General features: G+C 41.7%; 2 protein-coding genes across 2 annotated transcripts in view; one reads left to right on the forward strand and one right to left on the reverse strand.

The window, feature by feature from the left end:
* The window catches only part of TIMP4 (TIMP metallopeptidase inhibitor 4), a 42,386-nt gene extending 21,103 nt beyond the window's left edge, over nt 1-21,283 (forward strand). Inside the window, exons 2-5 of the mRNA XM_040359325.1 lie at nt 7,310-7,401; nt 10,826-10,940; nt 14,309-14,430; nt 19,828-21,283. Of these exons, the coding sequence (XP_040215259.1) occupies nt 7,310-7,401; nt 10,826-10,940; nt 14,309-14,430; nt 19,828-20,007 (509 nt within the window). The 3' untranslated portion in view covers nt 20,008-21,283. The remainder of the gene's footprint in view (nt 1-7,309; nt 7,402-10,825; nt 10,941-14,308; nt 14,431-19,827) is intronic.
* SYN2 (synapsin II) overlaps nt 1-21,439 on the reverse strand; it is a 393,026-nt gene that overhangs the window by 98,545 nt on the left and 273,042 nt on the right. The gene's annotated exons all lie outside the window — the stretch shown is intronic.

A 21,439-nucleotide genomic window follows, 5' to 3' on the forward strand; every position in this document is an offset into this window, starting at 1 on the left:
GTGTACGCGGCATTATGCTCAGCTAGAGTTGCAATGTTTGGAAGTGTTTATACAAGCAATTCAACATAACCGGAGCACTAAGTCAAGAAAAATCTATCTATAACGACTACAATTATTCTGGGCTATTTTAACCTAAATACAAAGATACCAGAGTAAAGAAATTGTGTGCGTCGTAATTTGTGGAAAATCCAGCTTAATCACTTTGCCTTAGTTTTAAATCTATGGTATCCAGTGGCGTCTGGTGGTATATTTTTTGGGGAGGCAAAAAAAATCCACCTGCCGACACCACCTGGTCGGTTAGGTCACAGGCACCCACCCCCCCAGTCGGTCACCAGCCCCGCACTTACCACATCTATAGGTTGCAAGCAGCGCTTCCTCCGGGTGGCGGGCAGTGACTTCACCTTTTGTCTCCTCCTCCTCAGTTTCGGTGGCTTCCCCTGCGTTTCCTCCTTCCTCCTCCTCGGTGGCCAAAAAGATTGCTTCTCCTCCCAGCCAATCAGGTGATGGGTTTCAGGTCCCGATTCCTGATCGGACGGGAGGAGAATCAGGAAGACAATAGCGAATATTAATTCGCTTTTGGCACACAACTGGGTGGGTTCAGGGCGCAATGCCCCGAGCCCATCCTTTTTTAAGCCAATTTTAAATTTTTCAAGCTTTCAATTAAAACTCTTGTTGAGTTCATACCAGTATTAGGGACCTACCCTTACTTCCTATCATTTGTTCCACCAGACAGAAGTCAAGGAAAATCTGCAACAGGGACAGATCGACATACAAATTTGGCAGAGGTTCCAGCCTTTCCTGACTATTAATCAAAAGCATTTTTGTTTTTGTTGTTGGATAGTTTCCCTACTTCCTGTTTGGTAAAATGTTATTAGCTGGCCATACATGGATTGAAATTAGACTACTTCAGCAAAAATCGGACACATTTTGCTCCATGTATGGCTGTTCCCCTTCGAGAGGAGTTGATCTAGTGATCTAGTGATCAACTCCTCCAATATGGAACTGTCGTTATATTTTTGCTTGATCGGTGCTTGCAGCCAATGGGTATTGGTTCGTGTTTGTTTGATCAGCTGGCTGGCTGAGGCCTACTTTGACCAAATACCTCACTAAGTAGTTTGATTGTTTTTGATTTCTTGCCCTAAAAATTATTGAAAGAGAAAAAGAGACTAGCATGATATTACACTTGTAAGCTATCACCCATTGCGAGCATTGGCTTTAGCAGAGTTATAGAAAACCACTCACGAAAAAAAAAATATATATATATATATATATATATATATATTGACAGCAATCAGATAGATATAGGTGATTTACCGCATGACAGAAAGTCATAAATATTTTGTGTCTTCTTCTGACATACCCATTAGTACTACTAATTTACAGTCTTAAAGTGATATTGCAGCTTTTATTTTTATTATTTTTTAAATATTATACTTACAGTATTTATCGGCGTATAACGCGCACTTTTTTTCCCCTTAAAATCAGGGAGAAATCGTGGGTGCGCGTTATACGCCGATCCGCGCTGTCTGAGCGCCGCCGCCGACATATACCGAGCGCAGTGCTCCGCTCGCGGTCACGCCCAGTCCCGCCTCCTAGCCTTTATGCGAGAGGAGACGAGCGTGGCCGAGTGTACCCGAGTGTACTGCGCTCGGTATATGGCGGCGTTCAGAGACAGCGCGGGAGAAGCGGGAAGGACACCACCAAGGCCGCAGACGGACGCCGGGCAAGACACATTAAAATTCCCTTCTAGGTTTGGGGTGCACGCTATACGCCGGTGCGCGCTTTACCCCAATAAATACGGTACCTGTTTTGTCCAACGGTATTGCACAAAGCAGCCCTGATCCTCTTCTTCTGGGGTTCCCCACGGGTGCTCCTGACACTTTCTTTTCAGTGAGTGTCCCCATAAAAAAGCCACTTTTTATGAGGGCACTCGATTTGTGCAGGCTCTCTCCCGAGCTGACCTTTCCACCTCTATAGACACAGACATGGTGGCTCCGTCCCTCCCCCACTCCCTCCTCACATGATTTGATTGACAACATGGCTTCTGCTGCTATCAATCTGCCCAATGAAGAGGGAGAGAGACGAGTAAGCCGCTGCTCTCATCGCTTGATCGAGAAAGAGAGCGGGTAAGTATAAGGAGGGGGGGCTGGGGAAATCCTGCAGTACAGAAGGTTTTAAAACACTAAACAATAAAGACTTGTGCTCACAAGCCTCTAAAACTGTGTTTAGGGTTTTGATTCTAATAGAGCTGCTAAGCAAAATTCTAGCAGTTGTGGGCTAAGCAACCCATCTTCCCACAAGTGCACAATCGCATTGCACAAAACTGTATGTAGCGCCTGTGTACTTTTAGTACAGGTGCTATGTTAAATTTAGAGGGGGATGAGAGAGTTATTTTGCTTTCATTCATGTTGGTTTGGTTAAATTAGGGTTTCTGCCAGGCTGGGCTGTCCTGTTGGTTCATTCTGTGTTCCAGAGATACATTTCCATCTTTGGATAGCAGGTGGCGCCAGAGGGGTCCAGGAGGAGGCGCCTCCTGCCAGCAGCCAATCAAAGGAGTGTTTCCCTCGTGGGGCATGGTACTTCTAGGGCAGACGCCATTTTTGTGAGGAGTTTTGTTCCAGGTGCGGCATCCACCTTCAGGGTGTGCGCACATCACGGGCCCCGGCGAGATGGCCTACCAGGCCGTGGCGCACGTGCTATGTGGAGTTCCTGACTCTGGGCCCTCATGGCTCGGAGCAACTAAAGCTGCAAATGGGCCCCAGTGACGTACTGGGTCCCCCCATCTTCATGAGGAAGATCCCAAGCGAGTTGTGCTGTTCGGTGGGAAATCGGTCTGAGGTGAACCCGGAGGCAGGTGATCCAACAGGTCTCAGACAATCCATCGGGGATCGGGGTGGCCGGACACTGAGAAGTTGTATGTTGCAGCTTGTCAGTCGGTGAAATGCAGGAAATGTGTTATTTGGCACAGATGGTAAGTCTGTGATGGGGGCATCTTTAGTGTTTTCTTAAAATAGTCAGATCAGTCTATAGTTTTAATGGTAGGTTTATTTTAACAGTGAGACAGAATAACAAAAATACACTAAAACTTAGAAACAATGGCTTTGAAATTAATAAAGGAGGAAATACTACACACTGTAGTGACAAGGCGGACTTTTTAAGGCAATCACAGGGACATACGGGTTTAGAAAAATATAAATTTAATTACAAAAAATACATACAATAAAATACAATGAAAAATACAAAATATACATTCACAAGCAATATTTTCTTTCGTCTCTGGCGAGACGAAAGAATATATTGCTTGTGAATGTATATTTTGTATTTTTTCATTGTATTTTATTGTATGTATTTTTTGTAATTAAATTTATATTTATATTTTTCTCTGGCGAGACGAAAGAAAATATTGCTTGTGAATGTATATTTTGTATTTTTTCATTGTATTTTATTGTATGTATTTTTTGTAATTAAATTTATATTTTTCTAAACCCGTATGTCCCTGTGATTGCCTTAAAAAGTCTGCCTTGTCAATACAGTGTGTAGTATTTCCTCCTTTATTCAATATTTCAGATGTTGGCAAATGTGAGTGCTTTTTTGTTTCCCCCCCCCCCCCCCCTTACCCTTTGAACGGGCTTTGAAATGAAAGAGCTCAATTCTTTTAGGATCCGTGGGTGGATGCCATCTGGTCCTGGTGCCTTATCTGCCTTGATTCTGTCTAAATATCTCTGGACCATATCTCTTTTGAGCCATTATGGATCTTTTGGGGCTGTGTCAATACATCCCTATTATGGATATGAGCTCCCCCATGCTCATGCTCCTTTTTATACACAGAGCTGAAGAAGGTATTTAACCACTTAATCACCGCCCCATAGCCGAATTACAGCTAAAAGGCGGTTCCTTAACTCTGGGAGCACTTCCATGGACGTCCTCCCAAAGAATCGCTCCCCATGCCCCCTCGGGCGCGCACACGCGATCATCTGTGCTCACTGGGTCCAAGGGAGGAGAGAGATTAGAGACAAAATGTAAGTGCTTTTTAGTGCCCAGCAGTGCCCAATAGTGCCCAGCAGTGCCCAATAGTGCCACATCTGTGCCCCACCAGTGCCATTTTTTGCCCCACCAGTGCCACACCAGTGAACACCATTGCCAAACCAGTGCCCATCAGTGCCGCCCTGTGCCCATCAGTGCCACCTGTGCCCATCAGTGCCACCTATGCCCATCAGTGCTCATCTGCACCACTGCAGTGCCACATCAGTGCCGCCAGTGCCTACCTGTGTCCACCAGTGCCGCCTGTGCCCATCAGTGCTTATCTGCGCCACTGCAGTGCCACATCAGTGCCGCCTGTGCCCACCACGGCTGCCTGTGCCCACCAAAGATATGTAGCAGTATACATTTTTGGCCAAATTTATGAAGAAAAATTACTTTTATTGTAAAATTTTATAATAAAAATTAAGAAAAATTTGTATTAAAAAATTTTCATTCTTTTTTCATTCATAGCGAAAAAAATTAAAACCGCAGAGGTGATCAAATACCACCAAAAGGAAGCTCTATTTGTGTGAAAAAAAGGACAAAAATTTCATTTGGTTACAATGTTGTATGACTGAATAATTGTCATTCAAAATGTGAGAGCACCGAAAGCTGGTTATTAAGTGGGTTTAAGTGCCCAGTGGTCAAGTAGTTAATAAATTTGCCTTCTATTTGTCTCCAGTCATCCACTCTAGATTATTTTGTAAAGAGCCTCCCTGCTCAGACCTGACCTTATTACTGTTAATATATTTGAATCATTTTTGGGGGTTTGTCCTACTATGTTTTGCAATCGTCCTTGGTTTTGAAATTTTGCATCCCTGATTTCCTTTTTACATATTCTAGTATATTCATTGTAACAATTAAACAATGATAGTGTCCCTTAATTTATTATTTTTTATATTTTATAAAAGCTCTTTTCTTATTATTTATAGCTTTTCTAAATTTAGCCATAAGCCACATAGGTTTTATTTTTAGCCTTTTAAACCTTTTGCCCATGGGAATATATTTTGCAGTGTGTTCAAGAATAAAATACCCTAATAGTTTTGTGAACATCTGCTCTTTAACAACTTTTTTATATTCTGTGCAAAAATGCTTTAAGTGGACCTAGCAGACAATATAATTTTTTGTTATGTTCATGCATTGTACATAATATCTAAGTGTGACACCTCAAGGCAATTATTAAAAGAAAGTTTAATCGGTGCAAAAATACTAACTGTGTTGGTTAAAGTGATTATAAAGATTCTTTTTGTTTTCCTTTGTAAAATAACAAACATGTTATACTTACTTGCTCTGTGCAAGGGTCTTGCATAGAGGGGCCCTGTGTCCCGGCGGTGCTCCTGGCTCCTCCCCTTTATCAGGTAGCCCCACGGAGAGACGCTTTCCCTGGGGGCACCTGTGCAGGCTCGCTCCCGGGTCCTGATGCTGCCTCCACTGACAAAGACAGCAGGACTTGGCCCCAACCCCTGGCTCCCATGTCACTGGATTTAATTGACAGCAGCGAGAGCTCCTGCTGCTATCAATCTATCTAAAGAGGACCAGATACAGTGGCTGGAGCTGCTGAGCTCATGCTTGTCACTGGAACGATCTGGTTCAGGTAAGAAAAGGGGGGCTCTGGGGGGCAGCTGCAGCACCGAAGGTTTTTCACCTCAATTGCATATGCATTAAAGTGAAAAATCTTGAGGGTTTACAACTCCTTAAATTTGAATGGTTTACATGTCTGGACATTGGCACTTAGGGGTGTTTTGCACATATATGAGATTTATATGTTTGACTTGTATATCATTTTTTACAAATAACTATTTTAACAGGCTTTGATTTACAGTTGAGTTAGTGCAGCTATCCATAAAACAAATTTTATAGGCATTTATTACCTCTAATGCCTTGTACACACGATCGGAATTTCCAATGAAAAAAGTCAGACGGAATTTTTTCATCGGGTATTCCGACCTTGTGTGTGCCCCATCGGATTTTTTCCATTGGAAATTCCGACGGACTTAGAAAGAGAACATGTTCTTTTTTTTTTCGATGAAAAACATTTCCGATAAAAAAAACGCAAATTCCGATCGTCTGTGTGGAACTCCGACGGAGAAAAAAACATGCATGCTCAGAATCAAGTCGACGCATGCTCGAAAGCATTGAACTTAATTTTTCTCGGCTCGTCATACTGTTGTACGAATTTGGTTTGACAGTGTGTATGCAAGACAGCTTGAACGGAATTCCGTCGGAAAAATCCGTCTGAGTTTATCCAGACGGAAATTCCGATTGTGTGTACGGGGCATCGGGAAGATCACAGATCACACCTCCCAGTAATGAGACCCATCTCTGCTTAGGCTTACACCAGGATCTACTTCTTATGCCTCGTACACACGACCATTTTTCTCAGCAGGAAATAAAACAAAGTTTTTCCCGACGTGATTCCTCTCCAGCCTGACTTGCATACACACGTTAATGCAAAAAAAACGTCCGACCAAAGCGCGGTGACGTACAACGGGACTATAAAGGGGAAGTTCCTTTCAAATGGCTCCACCCTTTGGGCTGCTTTTGGGCTACATACTTGGTTCTGAGCATGCATGTTTTTTTCCCCTCGGAAAAGCATACACACGACGAGAAAAAGACTGACGGGAAACACGACGAGAAAAAAGAGAGCTGGTTTCAATTTTTTGCGGGCAGTTTTTTCGTCGAGAAAACTGCTAGGGAGCATACACACAACGGTTTTCATGGCCAATATAAAGAATGGCAGTTTTCTCGTTGTGAAAACCAGTCGTGTGTACAAGGCATTAGACTACAATGCTGGCACAAAAATGGCAATTATGTAACTCCTGGTTTGGGTGCAACTTTTGGTGTTAAAATATGTCTGACATACATCAGCCCCCTGCTGTAGCCTCTCACCTTGTGACTTGCTAAAAAGTTAAAATATTGCAATCCTATCCTTGGAGGTGAAAGGAGAATTGGAAAATGCCTGCTCCTGCCTGCAGCAGACTTGTAACATCATCTCAGACTAGGAAAAGTCACAGGACAGGAGCTTGAAGACTAAGTATTGTTATTATAGTAAAGCTTTCTTGATAAATTAAACTCTTGCTATACATTGTGGCATGACATGTATTTATTTGTGCAGATTTTTAAAATTAATGAAAGGTCACCTATAAATGATTTTTTTTTTGCACTGTATATGTTTTATATTTTTCCCTCTGTTTGAAACATGTTTTTTTTTTTTTGGTGGTTTTATGATTCTTTATGGAATATGTATGTGTATAATTAACTTTGTTCATTATTGATCCATTTTGTTTAGTGATTCATGCAAAAGTAATCAGCAAACGGTTTATCCAACCAAATCATGAACGTGGTGATGGTAAAGTCGTATATGGAATCAAACTGATCGAGGTAATACAAATGTACCATCTTCTTAGAATATAGTAGATCTATTCAAAGCATTCATTTAATTAAAAAAATTAAATTGATATGTTCCATCTTTTTCATTGCATAATTATTCAAATTATTTTGCTTCACCAATTTAAAAAAAAGAGAAGGGTGACCTTAAAATGATAATTCCCCATCAAGTTTGGACCCCTCCATGCAGTAGTATGGAAAGTCTGCACTCGCCCACAGTCTCTTAGATCAACCTCTCTGGTGTTTGCCATGGTTGGCAGACTAAAGTCTGAGTACAAAAATACAATTACTATCATAAGAGTCATGCAGTTATGGCAGACAGCGTATAGCTATTATTTCTGGAAAACCCCTTCAATTGAATTGTAGAATAATTATACAACATCCCTTCAGAAATTAAAGTTATAGAACTCTCAAGAGAACTGGGCCTACTAAAAGGAGTTGAGAATATTTACTAAAAAATGGTGTGAATATTCACTTAATTTAATCAAAAATATCTGCACATTTGGGTAGCCAAAGTGAACAGGGATTTGCTTTTTTTTATAATAGGATAAGTGTAAACATTAGAACTTTTTTTCAGTGAACATTCTCAACACCTTTAGTAAATTGGTAAATAGTATTTTTTTTTACTATTTAGTAAATAGCAAAAATGGCACTGTTAACCATAGTAAGTAATCATATTCTTTGCTTATGCACAGCCAACAAAAGATGTTTTCTAAAGCTGGCCATAAATGTAATTTTTTTTCCAGCCAGCGGGCTAAAGGAAAAAATAAAACAGATTCCTCCATCCACACAAACGTGGTGGATGAAGAAATCTCCCTCATACCGGGAAATTATATTCCGACAGTGGCTCTCGCTGATTGGCTGCAGCCACTCATCTAAAAAAAATTTGAACATCTTCTGTTAAACTGATGAAAATTTGGATCAGTGTATGGCCAGTTTTAGACAGGGTTCTACAGAGGCTCTGAGGAAGAAGGTACTCCTTCAAAACGCGTCAGTTATAGTGGCCATATATCCTCTCTATCACCATCTGGAGACTGTTGGTTTCAGAACTGATCGCCACGATCGGGTGGCTTTTACAAGGAAGATTTCTTCACATGTTTGTGAGTAGTTTTTAATTTGTTTTTATTAATAAATTTGCTTGGGATAATGCACAAGGCCGGTGCGCCCTCTTTTCTTTATTCTCTCACTTCTACAGAGCCCTGTTTGAGAAAGGCCTAATGGTCCAATACATACATAAATACCTTCTAAGCGGACTTCATCTATTACCCGGACAATTCTAGGTGCTTGTACCATCTGAGCATTTCCTTTATTTTACTTTTCCACCGTTGCTTGGCTCAGTGTCTGAAAATGACACCATATACAGAGGATCAAAGAAATGTGATCTGTCCCAAGGGATTAACCCTTTTTGGAAAATGTGTATTTGAGCCTTAGGGCCCTTTCAGATGTGCGTATGTCCGCTTTTTCATCCATCCGTTTGCGGATGAAAAAGGGACATACATTGGTCCGTATGTTATTGCGGGTGTCAGCGGATAAACATCCGCTGACACCCGTAATCACCCGCCTCCGCAAAGATCCGATTTTGCAGACGGAAGAAAACCGTGCGGGGGAAAAGTGTGCGGGGACCGCCCTGTCAGCCGCCGGCTCAGCGGGTATATACGGAGCGATCCCCGCTGAGCTTATGGACACACGGAGGCGGATCATTACTGATCCGCCCCGTGTGAAAGGGCCCTTACCAACAGCAGGCTCAAATATGCATGTTCCAAAAAGGGTTAATCCCTTGGGACAGATCAAATTTATTTGATCCTCCCTGTGTATATGGTCATTTTCAGACACTGAGCCAAGCAACGACGGCAAAGTGAAATAAAGGAAATGTTCAGATGGTACAAGCACCTTGAATTGTCCTGGTAATAGATGAAGTCCGCTTATGGGGAAAGACTGAAATATTGATCGATCGATTTACCCAAACTTCTTGAAATAACAGGTGTGACTATAGGGCAACTGTTTTTTCCTCTCACTCTTGTGGCACAGACGTCCCCCATTGGACCTCTTGGTGGGTCTTGGGGAGGATCCGGAATCGTGACCATTTAAAGGGTGGTAATGTTTTAAAATAAAAGTCCTACAAAAGCTCCAGAAGAAGCCACGTTTGGTGAAACATGTAGAGGCAACCATTCTTTTGTAATATGACCATTGGGCTACCCATAGCCTGAATTGTATCAGTATTTTTATAGTGTTTATGTATTAATACATTTCTATTCTTTGTATAACTGATTTTTTATTTTATTTTTGCAACTTAAAACGCTGCCTACTGCCCCTCTGGGACGTATACCTTTTCTTGCTATATTTCTTACGAGGTGGTGCGTTTATTGAATTCTCTGGGCTTCATGAATAATTTGACATGTATAAATGAGCAACCCAGCCAATACAACACAACATAGTACCATAGCCAAACCTGTTTCTGAGATGTGCCCTTTACAAAAAGCAAGCCACAAACAGAAAAGAACTGGCAGGGGAAGGCCTTAACTCCTAATGATTTTATATACAGCATTGTATGACAGATGACACTAAAAGGATTTTTCTATATCAATATACAGTAGCAGTGAAATCGTAGTGCAGATCAACAGAACAGCTGAGGCCACATATCTAATTACAGAACCAGCAGAAATGCTCGGAAGTCAGAGGAAATTGGGGAAACGCTCAGCTTATATAGCAAATGCCAAGATTTGCATCTAAATTCAGCTGCCTATAATTTTGGACCTACTGATCATTTTGAAAGGTTTTCACAGATGGTCATTTCTACTTATGTATTTCTTCATCAATTTACCAGTTTGAATGCTACTGTAGCTTACTGGAGGTGGGTGTTTTGAGAACTTTCCTGGTCATGTACCCAGGACAAGCATGTAACATGAAAAGTCATAGCAAAATCAGGACTCTTAAATTAAGATGCCTTTCTTAAGTCTGTGAGCCAGAAGGCCAGCATGGCAACTAGGCAGTTGTTATTTTCAGAAAGAGAAAAAACAGCCTTGAGCCTAGGTTCACACTGCTGAGAATTCAAAATCGCTGTAAAATGCGCGATTTTACCGCGATTTCGCGACTGCGATTTTGCCGCGATTTTGCCGCGATTCCGGCCGCAATTTAATGTAAATCGCGGCCCGAAATCGCAAAAAGTAGTACAGGAACTACTTTTTGAAATCGCAGATGCGGCGTCGCACTGATTAGGACAGTGCCATTGCCGACAATTGCCGCCGATTTGAGATGCGATTCGACATGTCAAATCGCATCTCAAATCGTTCCAAATCGTACCCAGTGTGAACCAGGGCTCAAATACATTTCATAAGAGTTTTACATGTGCTAATGTTTTTATCCAGTTCTTTCCAGAGAACGAATGATAACCTTTATTGAATATGTTTGATGATTGCAGGTGTTTAAAGGCATTGACAAGAATAATATAATTGATAGTGCGTACACCTCTTCTCAGTCTGCTTCGTGTGGTGTTGAGTTGAACGTCGGCAACCAGGTGGAATATTTACTATCAGGTAAAAAGTCACTGACTGCTCTGTATGTAGACGCCAGAATTTTTTGTTGTTTTTGACCCTGTGAACCCAAGCTGTAAAATAGAAGCATTTATACGTATCTGTCCGACGGCCCATGTCATAAATGGCATGTTAACCTTGTTGGGACCACATGTCGCAACATTTGCAGTGCTACTGTGCATACGTACTGGTGCCACAACATTATAACTCAATGCCTCTGGGCTGCTTGTGTGTATCCAGCACAGGCAGTAGTAGCACATATTTTGTGAGTCCGCACATAAGGGTGGATCCGACTACGCTTCATAGGACTCAGTAAGCCAAGGAGCCACTTTTAGTGAAAAAATCAAGGCCAGCAATTAGGGATTTGGTGATTCCAAAGATTGAAAAGCAGCCTTCAATGACAGATTCAACGTTTGTATGTTTTTCGCTGCTTTGTCGAATCTTCGTCGTTCATGACGAATGGTCTACCCCAACACTGTCTCTATAATGTTGAATCTTTTCTTTCTATGTCAAATCTTTCCTCTCTATGTAGAATAATCTTGGACTAATAGAGTTAAGGTTAGGCACATTCGACCACAGGTTCGATAGACACAGATTGCTATTGTCAGCGTCATGTCGACTCTCCTATATTGAACGGTTGTAGCAACGAAAACGAAAATAAAGCATTTTTTATGTCGGATCTTTTGGATTTCGGATTCTGCACGTTCGTTTTCGTTTGCTAAAACGATAACGAAAATACCCGAAATTCGGACGAAAATGCATTCTGACAAAAACTAATGCACATGTCTAGTACCCAAAATTCATTTTTAATAATTTTCTTCACACAAATAGAGCTTTCTTCTGGTGGTATTTAATCACAACTGGGTTTTTTATTTTTTGCAAAAAAAAAGAGAAAATCCAAAAATTGAAAGTTAAAATGTTCTGGGGGCCCCATCGGTTTGTTTTCCGCCAGTGAAAAAAAATAGAACATGTTTTAAAATCTCCCTATGGATATAAAACCGATAGAAAAAAACGATCGTCTGTGTGGAAGTCCATCGGTCAAAAATCCATGCATGCTCAGAATCAAGTCGACGCATGCTCGGAAGCATTGAACTTAATTTTTCTCACCATGTCGTAGTATTTTACGTCACCGCGTTGGACACAGTCAAATTTTTGACTGATGGTGTGTAGGCAAGACTGATGAAAGTCAGCTTCATCGGATATCCGACGAAAAAATCCATCGGATTAGATTCCATCAGATATCCGATCGTTTTATTTGTTTATTATGGTAAAGACTAGGGGCTAGATTCAGGTAGGGGGACGTAATTTTGTGCGGGCGTAGCGTATTCTATTTACGCTACGCCTCCGCAACTTAGACGGGCAAGTGCAGTATTCACAAAGCACTTGCTCCGTAAGTTGCGGCGGCGTAGCGTAAATCAGCCGGCGTAAGCGCGCCAAATTCAAATTGAGAAGAGGCGGGCGTGTTTTATGTAAATAAAACATGACCCCACGTAAATTACGTCTTTAACGAACGGCGCATGCGCCGTTCGTGAAAGAATCCCAGTGCGCATGCTTGAAATTCCGCCGCAAATCGTCAATGCTTTTGACGTGGACGTAATTTACGTTAAGCCCTATTCGCGAACGACTTACGCAAATGACGTAAAATTCTTTCGAAATTTGACCCGTGTATAGCCTGCCTTAGGTAAATATGAACTATTGCATACTACCATTGAGCTTTCTTCTATCCAGCCAGCATGTGGAGCTCTAGTGTTTTTTTTTTTTTCATCAGAACGATTCATTTTTAGCTGTTGTGAAAGAAACTGTTATGTACAGGAAGAGTCATCACATCAATGACATTATTTTGTGTATGAATAAGTTGGGAGTGAAATACCTTACAAAATGTTATATCATGTTCTCATTGGCATCATCCCAATTATATATAGAAAGGAAACAACAGAAAGGGGTGGGGGGGGGGGTGCGGTGCAGGACTTTAACCACTTCCATACAGGGCACTTATACACCTTCCCGCCCAGACCAATTTTTAGCCTTCAGCGCTGTTGCACTTTGGATGACAATTGCAAGGTCATGCTACTCTTTTACTAGAGGCGGCCAGCCGGTCTTCCTCATCGCCTTCTTCCCTCTACTTTTCTGGAGCTATATTACTACATTGCTGTGCTAAACGTCACCAGTAAAAATCAAAATAAGTGTGTCTTCATAAATAAAGAATGAAAAATGAAAATAAAAATAACAGTCCCAAATAGGTCCAAATCAGTGAAAAATGTTATGTGAAGGGGTCTTTCTATTCTGATGTTCTCAACACTGAAGCGTGCCACCACCTTGAATAAATAAGATTCTTACCAGATCATATGGACCTTTTATACAAAAAGAGTCATGAAAGCCTGTGAATTAAAATGCCATCTGTAGGAACGTGTATCTCCAAATCTCCACATTGCGTTTTTTTGCGCCTCCCAAGCCCAGGCTCTCTCTAGTCTGTCCCAGAGTGACTTACTTTACTCACTGGCCCAGTGGACAACAGTCCGATTGTGAGTCATTGAGGCTGACTTTTTCATACACCTGCACTAAGTCCCGCACCTGCTCAGCTTTTCCCCCCTAACTGAATTGCTGCTTCTGTCTGTGCTCGGTGAGGGAGGAAAAGCAGAGCCCAGCAAGGGGCCACCAGTGCGGGTAGACAGACAGGCAGGGATGGACTGACCATCAGGACTACCGGGAGTTTCCCAGTGGGCCGATGGCTCAGTGGGCCGGCTTCTGTGACAGTGGACCGCCGCCCCCCTTCGCTCCTGTCTTGCCGCCATGGGAGAGACCTGTCAAAGTGGGCCAGTCTGGATGAAGTCCAGGGCCAAATTTTTGGCCCAGTCCAGCCCTGCAGACAGGTCAGTCTCAATGACTATTGGATCATTGTCCACTGGGCTGGTGAGCAGGGTCACGTCATTCTGGGACTGACCAGAGACAGCCTGGGCTCGGGAGGCACAAAAAAGTTCCTACAGATGGCATAGTAATTCACAAGCTTTTATGACTCTTTTTGTTTGAAGGGTCCATATGTTCTGGTAAGAGACCTCTTTATTAAAGGTGGTGACACACTTTGGTGTTGAGAACATCAGAATAGAAAGATCTGTGCACATTACATTTGTCACTGATTTGGACTTATTTGGGACTATTTTAATTTATTTTCATTTTTCATTCTTTACTTATGAAGACACATTTGTTTTGATTTTAACTGGTCACTTTTAGCATAGCAATGTAGTTTTATATATTTGTATACAATTTGTCTAATTGATTTTGCCAGCTGTTTCTTTTATGGTTGCATGCATTCTAAAATTTCTGTAATGTCAACTTCCCTGACAAAAAATAACATCGTTATTTATTTCTGCAAGGCTACTTACAGGAAAACAAACTCGCCATCAGTCTATGTGGCCTTGCAAAACCTTGGAATCAAGTGACAGCTTTCCAAATAAAGGGTATTAGAGGCTTTTATCAAATGGGATGTGCCTGTAAGGTAAGTGTAATACCTTCCACTCTATCTCTAACATTTCTACTTAGGAAACACATGGGGCAGATTTACAAAGCAGTAAGGGCTTGTTTACACTTGCTTCGACTTCAACACACATTAAAGCCCCTACCACTTCAACATGCTTTTTGATGTATAGAAAAGAGGGGTTTGTGGGACTTTAAATGAGGGAGTGCCATGTCAAAGGGAATAATAACATAAAGATTAAGTTACAGTTAAAAACATGTCCGATATTTCGTATCAAATAGATCGGTAGTCACAAGACTTACTCTAAATCTGCTGCTTATAGCATGCAATACAAAAATAGAAAACAGACATGGCAAATATACATAGTAAAATGAATCAATTAAAAAACATATGAAATATAGACAGGTGACTGTTGGCACCTAGTGGCACTCTATGCGTTTCCTGGCATTTCAGCCATTCATCAGGAGTGTTTTAAAGTAGAATACTGGAAATAAAAATAAATATAAACAAGGATAAATAATAATGCCTTATGAATAGGGGAGGACAGGGACTATGTCCCAACAGGATGGAAACAGTTGGGAGACTTACTATGCATCCTCAAGACCTGGCCCCGTATCTGCCAAGGAAAAAGGGGGGTAAGGGCATGATGTCTCCCCCGGGGTTGAGAGGCGGAAACCCTCCAAAATGGGGAACAGCACCCGGAGCATAACACAGTGGTCACAGCTTGATCCAAAATACTATGGGGCAGATCCACAGACGAAGTACGCCGGCGTATCTACTGATACGCCAGCGTACTTTCAAATTTCCCGCATCGTATCTTTAGTTTGAATCCTCAAACCAAGATATGACGGCATCTGGCTTCAATCCGACAGGCGTACGGCTTCGTACGCCTTTGGATCGCAGATGCAATACTTTGGCTTCCGCTGGGTGGAGTTCGCGTCGTTTTCCGCGTCGGGTATGCAAATGAGCTTTTTCCGACGATCCACGAACGTACGTGCGGCCGTCGCACTCTCTTACGTCGTCTCTAGTCTGATTTTTCCGGCGTATAGTTAAAGCTGCTATTTTGCGGCGTATAGATAGACTTGCCATGTTAAAGTATGGCCGTCGTTCCCGTGTCAAAATTAGATTTTTTTTTTGTTTGCGTAAGTCGTCCGTGAATAGGGATGGACGTAAGTCACGTTTAAGTTAAAAAAATGACGTTGTTGCGACGTCATTTCGCGCAAAGCACGGCGGGAAATTTCTAAACGGAGCATGCGCAGTTCAATCGGCGCGGAGACGCGCTTCATTTAAATGAATCACGCCCCCTACCCGCCGATTTGAATTCCGCCGCTAGAAATACACTACGCCGCCATAACTTACGGCGCAAATTCTTCCTGGATTCGACTTAAAGCCAGGTAAGATACGGCGGCGTAGCGTATCTCTGATACGCTGCGCCTGTCCATTTCTATGTGGATCTGGCCCTATGTGTGCACATTGGGCCAGATTCAGATACATTGGAGTATCTTTCCGCCCGGCGTAACGTATCTTAGATACGTTACGCCGCTGTAACTCTGGGCGCAAGTTCCGTATTCAGAAAGAACTTGCGCCCTAAGTTACGGCGGCGTAACGTATGTGGGCCGGCGTAAGCCCGCCTAATTCAAATGGGGATGTTGGGGGCGTGTTTTATTCAAATTTGCTTTGACCCCGCGTGCGCCGTTCGTGAAAAAATCCCAGTGCGCATGCTCGAAAATCCGCCGCAAAACATCATTGCTTTCGACGTGAACGTAAATTACGTCCAGCCCTATTCGCGAACGACTTACGCAAATGACGTAACATTTTCAAAACTCTATGCGGGAACGACGGCCATACTTAACATTAGCTACGCCTCATATAGCAGGGGTAACTATACGCCGAAAAAAGCCTAACGTAAACGACGTAAAAAAATGCGCAACTACCTAATTTGCATATTCCTCGCGCAACTATACAGAAGCGCCACCTAGCGGCCAGCGTGAAAATGCAGCCTAAGATACGACGGTGTAAGACACTTACACCAGTCGGATCTTAGGGATATCTATGCGTAACTGATTCTCTGAATCAGGCGCATAGATACGACCGGCCGGACTCAGAGATACGACGGCGTATCAGGAGATACGCCGTCGTATCTCGTTTCTGAATCCGGCCCATTGAGTGCATAGTGTTCCCATAAGGGGATTGCATGGGGAAATGTGTAAGGAACAAAGCCAAACAAGGGAGAAATTCAGGACACAAAACTAGAAGATATCTAAAAGTATTTCCAAAATCCAATAACAAAAATGTAATATATTGAAGCTTAGTAGTCGGTAAATGTGGTGGCTGCATTGGGTTTCTTTTCAGGCTAAGTATATTTTCTGCAAGTACAGAAAAATACCTATTAATCCTAACAGATATCCAGTGTGCTTATAACTTCTTGTTTACAGCACTGATAGCTCAAAAATATTGTCAATTTTCCCAATCATCTCCTTCTGTGAACTACACAATCCCTCCTGCAAGCAAATGCTGCTGCTAGGGGAATTGCTGGCAGTCACCTTCTGATTACAGGCTCTTAAATTTTGCCAAACTGTGTGCAATGCATGTACAGAAATAGAGTCCAGAAATTAAATAGAGAACTGGAAGATCTCATTTAGTTCACGTTATAGCATTTTGTCCTAAGAGTTATGACTGAGCCTTATGACTAAGTTCCATAGGGAAAAATAAGTCAAGGTTTTTCTATTACTACAATGTGTTGATCTAAATCAGGGGTTTCCAAACTGCAGCTGGAGGGCTAGATGTGGCCTTCTGCTTGTTTTTATGTGACCCTTGGGGTACTTTTCCTTCCACTGATACAAGACACTATTCTACTGACACCAACAATAGGACAATATTCCTGCTAGAAAAATACAATAGGGCACTATTTATCCCATTGATGCCAACGATGGGGCACTATTCCTCAAACTGACACCAACAATGGGGCACTATTATTCCCAGTTACACCAACAATGGAGCACTAATTCTTCCACTGACAGCAACAAAGTGGCACTTTCTTCCACTGACACCAATGATAGGGCACCAATCCTCCCACTGACACCAGCGATAGGGCACTATTCTTCCCCCTAATACCAAAGATGCATTGTTTAATCCCATTGACGCCAAGATAATTTCTACTCCCAATGGCTACAGTCCAGCCTCTGTAAAGTCTGGAGGACAGTAAACTGGCCCTTTGTTTAGAAATTTTGGAGTCCCCTGATCTAAATAAACCCCCACAGTGCTCTACTCCATCTGTGGACATACCTTTATCTACGCAATGGAAATGAAAAGAGGGGGGATTTTTTGTAGTTCAAATCAGGAAAGCATTTTAGGGTGACAGCGTTGCTCCACCATAGATACAGTGCAGTGAGTGAGCGTTTTCACCCATAGGCCCCGTACACACGTCCGAGAAACTCGATGGGCAAAACACATAGTTTTGCTCGTCGAGTTCCTTGTGAAGCCGCCGAGGATCTCGGCGAGCCAAATTTTCCCATTGCCCAACGAGGAAATAGAGAACATGCTCTCTATTTGGCTCGACGAGTTCCTCGACGGGTTTCTTGGCGAAAAGTGTTTTCTTGGTTTTCTCGGCAGAATACGTCTCCCATCGAGTTTCTGGCTGAATTCTGCCGAGAAAACCGGTCGTGTGTACGCGGCCTAAGGCAGAAGTGTGTTACTCACAGTTAAGTAAGACCTCACCTGGAATATGCAGTTCAGTTTTGGGCACCAGTTCTCAAAAAGGATATCGGGGAACTGGAGAAAGTGCAGAGAAGGGCAACCAAACTGATAAGAGGCATGGAGGAGCTCAGCTATGAGGAAAGATTAGAGGAACTGAATTTATTCACTCTTGAGAAGAGGAGAATAAGGGGAGATATGATCAACATGTACAAATATATAAGGGGTTCATATAGTGCACTTGATGTTGAGTTATTCGCTTTACAGTCAACACAAAAGACAAGGGGCACTCTTTTTACGTCTAGAGGAAAAAAGATTTCATCTCCAAATACGGAAAGGTTTCTTCACAGTAAGAGCTGTGAAAATGTGGAACAGACTCCCTCCAGAGGTGGTTCTGGCCAGCTCAGTAGATTGCTTTAAGAAAGGCCTGGATACTGTTCTAAATGTGCATAATATATCTGAGTACTAACATTTATAGGTAAAGTTGTTCCAGGGAAAAGCCTCTTGGGGATCAGGAAGGAATTTTTTCCCCTGCTGTAGCAAATTGGATCGTGCTCTGCTGGGGTTTTTTGCCTTCCTCTGGATCAACTGTGGGTATGGAGTTGGGTATATGGGATTGTACGATATTTTTAAATTTAAAAAAAAAAATGTTATGGTTGAACTGGATAGACTTGTGTCTTTTTTCAACCTGAATAACTATGTAACTATATCAGTTTCATGGGTGAAAATGAAAGACCAAAGATTAAAAAACAAAAACCAATGCAGACACCACATCTAAGGGCTTGGAAGCTGCCATATATTACATTTTTGTTTTTGGCTTCAGATATGATAATAGAATAGCTAAAAGCTGGGGGTCAGCAACAAATCAAAGGGCACAGGTGGATAGATGAAAATAAGAGAAACAGTATAAGACGGCAAAGCAAGCTAAGACCCTGTGACGCTTTGGTCAACTAAAAAAATAAACAGAAGCCATCTCCTCTCCCCCTTCTACTGCTCTCTACTCTACTTCTTAGAGCTTTTGGCTATCCTATCTTGTTCTTGGCTTTTTCATGCTCTCTAATGAGACTAAATCAATTATAATGATGGCTAGATTACATTAAAGTATTACTCTGTTACCAGCACTCTTTAGGCCCCTTTGTAATTTTTAAGATCAAGCTACTTGACCCGAAAATGTGTATGTAATGTAAACCTTTCTAAAACTTTAAAGGGATGGTATGATATGTTCGATTTTGTAAGTTACATTTTAAATTTATTCTGTAAAGAATTGTTAGTAAGTGTAGTGTAAAAAGACATGGTCAGAAAGATTAGTCTCTGAGATAACCTGGAGATGGACAGAAGAGAAAAAATATTAAAATTAATCTAATGCTCTGGGTTTTATTTTGAATCAATACCATATACATGATGGATAAGAGATATATTTTATGTAGTTTCACAAAGGTCTGACGTGTGTTAGAAGGAAAAACTGGAGTTAAGTATCACTCAAAGACAGACATACAATGTGGGGTATTGAATCATTACATGATAGCTAAGCAAGAGGCATTTATAGAATCCGATGCCAACCATGGTAGCTTAGCACCTCTCAGGAAAGGTTTTATTAAATACAAAACTTCTCCACAGTCTATGTAGCAGCTGAATAGGAGTTATACAATGACATTAATTTATTTGCTTTATGTTTGTAAATTAAGAAAGTAAATAACAGATTTGCTTGCAATGGTTTTCTCTTAGATTACGACTTGTTATTCAGAATCTTGTGGTACCAGTGCACCAAACGAGTGCATTTTGAACTTCTCGTTGTATGAAACTGGTCCAAATGGATTCGAATCACAAAACCTTGCATGTATCCAACGGAAAGATGACTCCTGCATGTGGTATCCAACTTCACCATCCTACACAAATCATCCTTAGTCATTCAACATTTCCAACAAAACAGATTCAGTTGGTTCTACCAATCAGCATGAGGCTGTGGAACACACGACACAATGAATTGCACAAACATGTAATCTGTAATTGTCAGGGTTGGCTTTGGGTGGAACAGTATGTTCAGGAGCTTTGTTCAAGGGTAAGCTTACCCAGAACTAGTATTTCATGAGTAAATGGGTACAGGAGGCAAAAATTCCTCACTAGCTTTTTATATTTCTCCTATATGTATTTAAGGCCTAAGGTTTTCCCGCTTGAGTGTAGTAGAAGCTTGTCAACATTGCAGATGAACACTGGATCTTGACTGGTGTAAAGCATTTATGTGTGTGTGGGGAGGTGTAAACGCATCATCTTTTCTGAAGTATATAGCAAAACTTAATTTAACTAACCTTCTAAAGCAGTGGGTGGGGACTGGTAGCCTTTTAAACAGCTACAGTATCAACAACTACCCAATACATATGTAAAGATGGACATTGTGATTTGCATGTTTGCTTACTGGTCAGCAGTAAGCTACTTAAAGTGGCTTGATAAAGTGAAGATTTGTTATGTTATAGGGGACATTTAGAAATGGTTATTATGTCTAAGCAGTAACCTGAAAAGTGTACATTTTGCCTTGAATTTCTCTTGTGCCTACAGCCTCAAACCTGTATATCTGCATTGTGAGATCTAAGGCACTGATGCCTCTGTCTAACAGTATCTGGGGATTTGGTGTGGGATTTAGTGATGTCATTACTATGCTGCCCACTGCTCTCCTTGCTGGAGGCTCTGACATTTGGAAGCAAGACTCTGTACCTCTAAGAACACGGCCACCTTCACACAGAAACACAGAACAAGGCAGGGCAAGGCATGGGGAAAAGACCATATGCAGGGTCCACGGGTAATACCGATGACTAGTACTTTGTCCTCCGTTTGCTTTTTTGCCGCAACATCTAGAGTTCTGTTTAAAGTATAACTAAAAACTAAAGACAAAACTTTTTTTGTTTTGGAAAGAGAGCAGAGGGATTAGTCAGCCAGACAAATACCAGGGTACAAACATACATAAGAACATACATGTAAAAGACTTTCCATAATATGTCATACAGTCAATGAGTCACGAAAAAGAGATTAAAGCAGTGCAATGGAAAGATAATGTGTACGGTACCCAAAAACACAGTACAAAATAATAAACTGGACCAGGGTGGGAGGTAACAGAACCTTTTATGTGATTCTGCAATGAAAAACAGGACAGGGAAAGAAAAAACAGAAAATAGAAAAAAACAGAGAAGCTTTCGAAAACCACCACAAAAAAGGATATGGTAGTTACAATGTAACTACGTACATGCTCCAGTGAAACCTTAGGGAGGGTGGACACACTATCCTGCTACTAGAGCTTGGAAACTGGCTGAATCACTATAAGTCCATCAGCTTGTCCACATAGCTT

Source organism: Rana temporaria, chromosome 7 (genome assembly GCF_905171775.1).
Source record: "Rana temporaria chromosome 7, aRanTem1.1, whole genome shotgun sequence".
In the NCBI taxonomy this organism is placed as follows: Eukaryota; Metazoa; Chordata; class Amphibia; order Anura; family Ranidae; genus Rana; species Rana temporaria.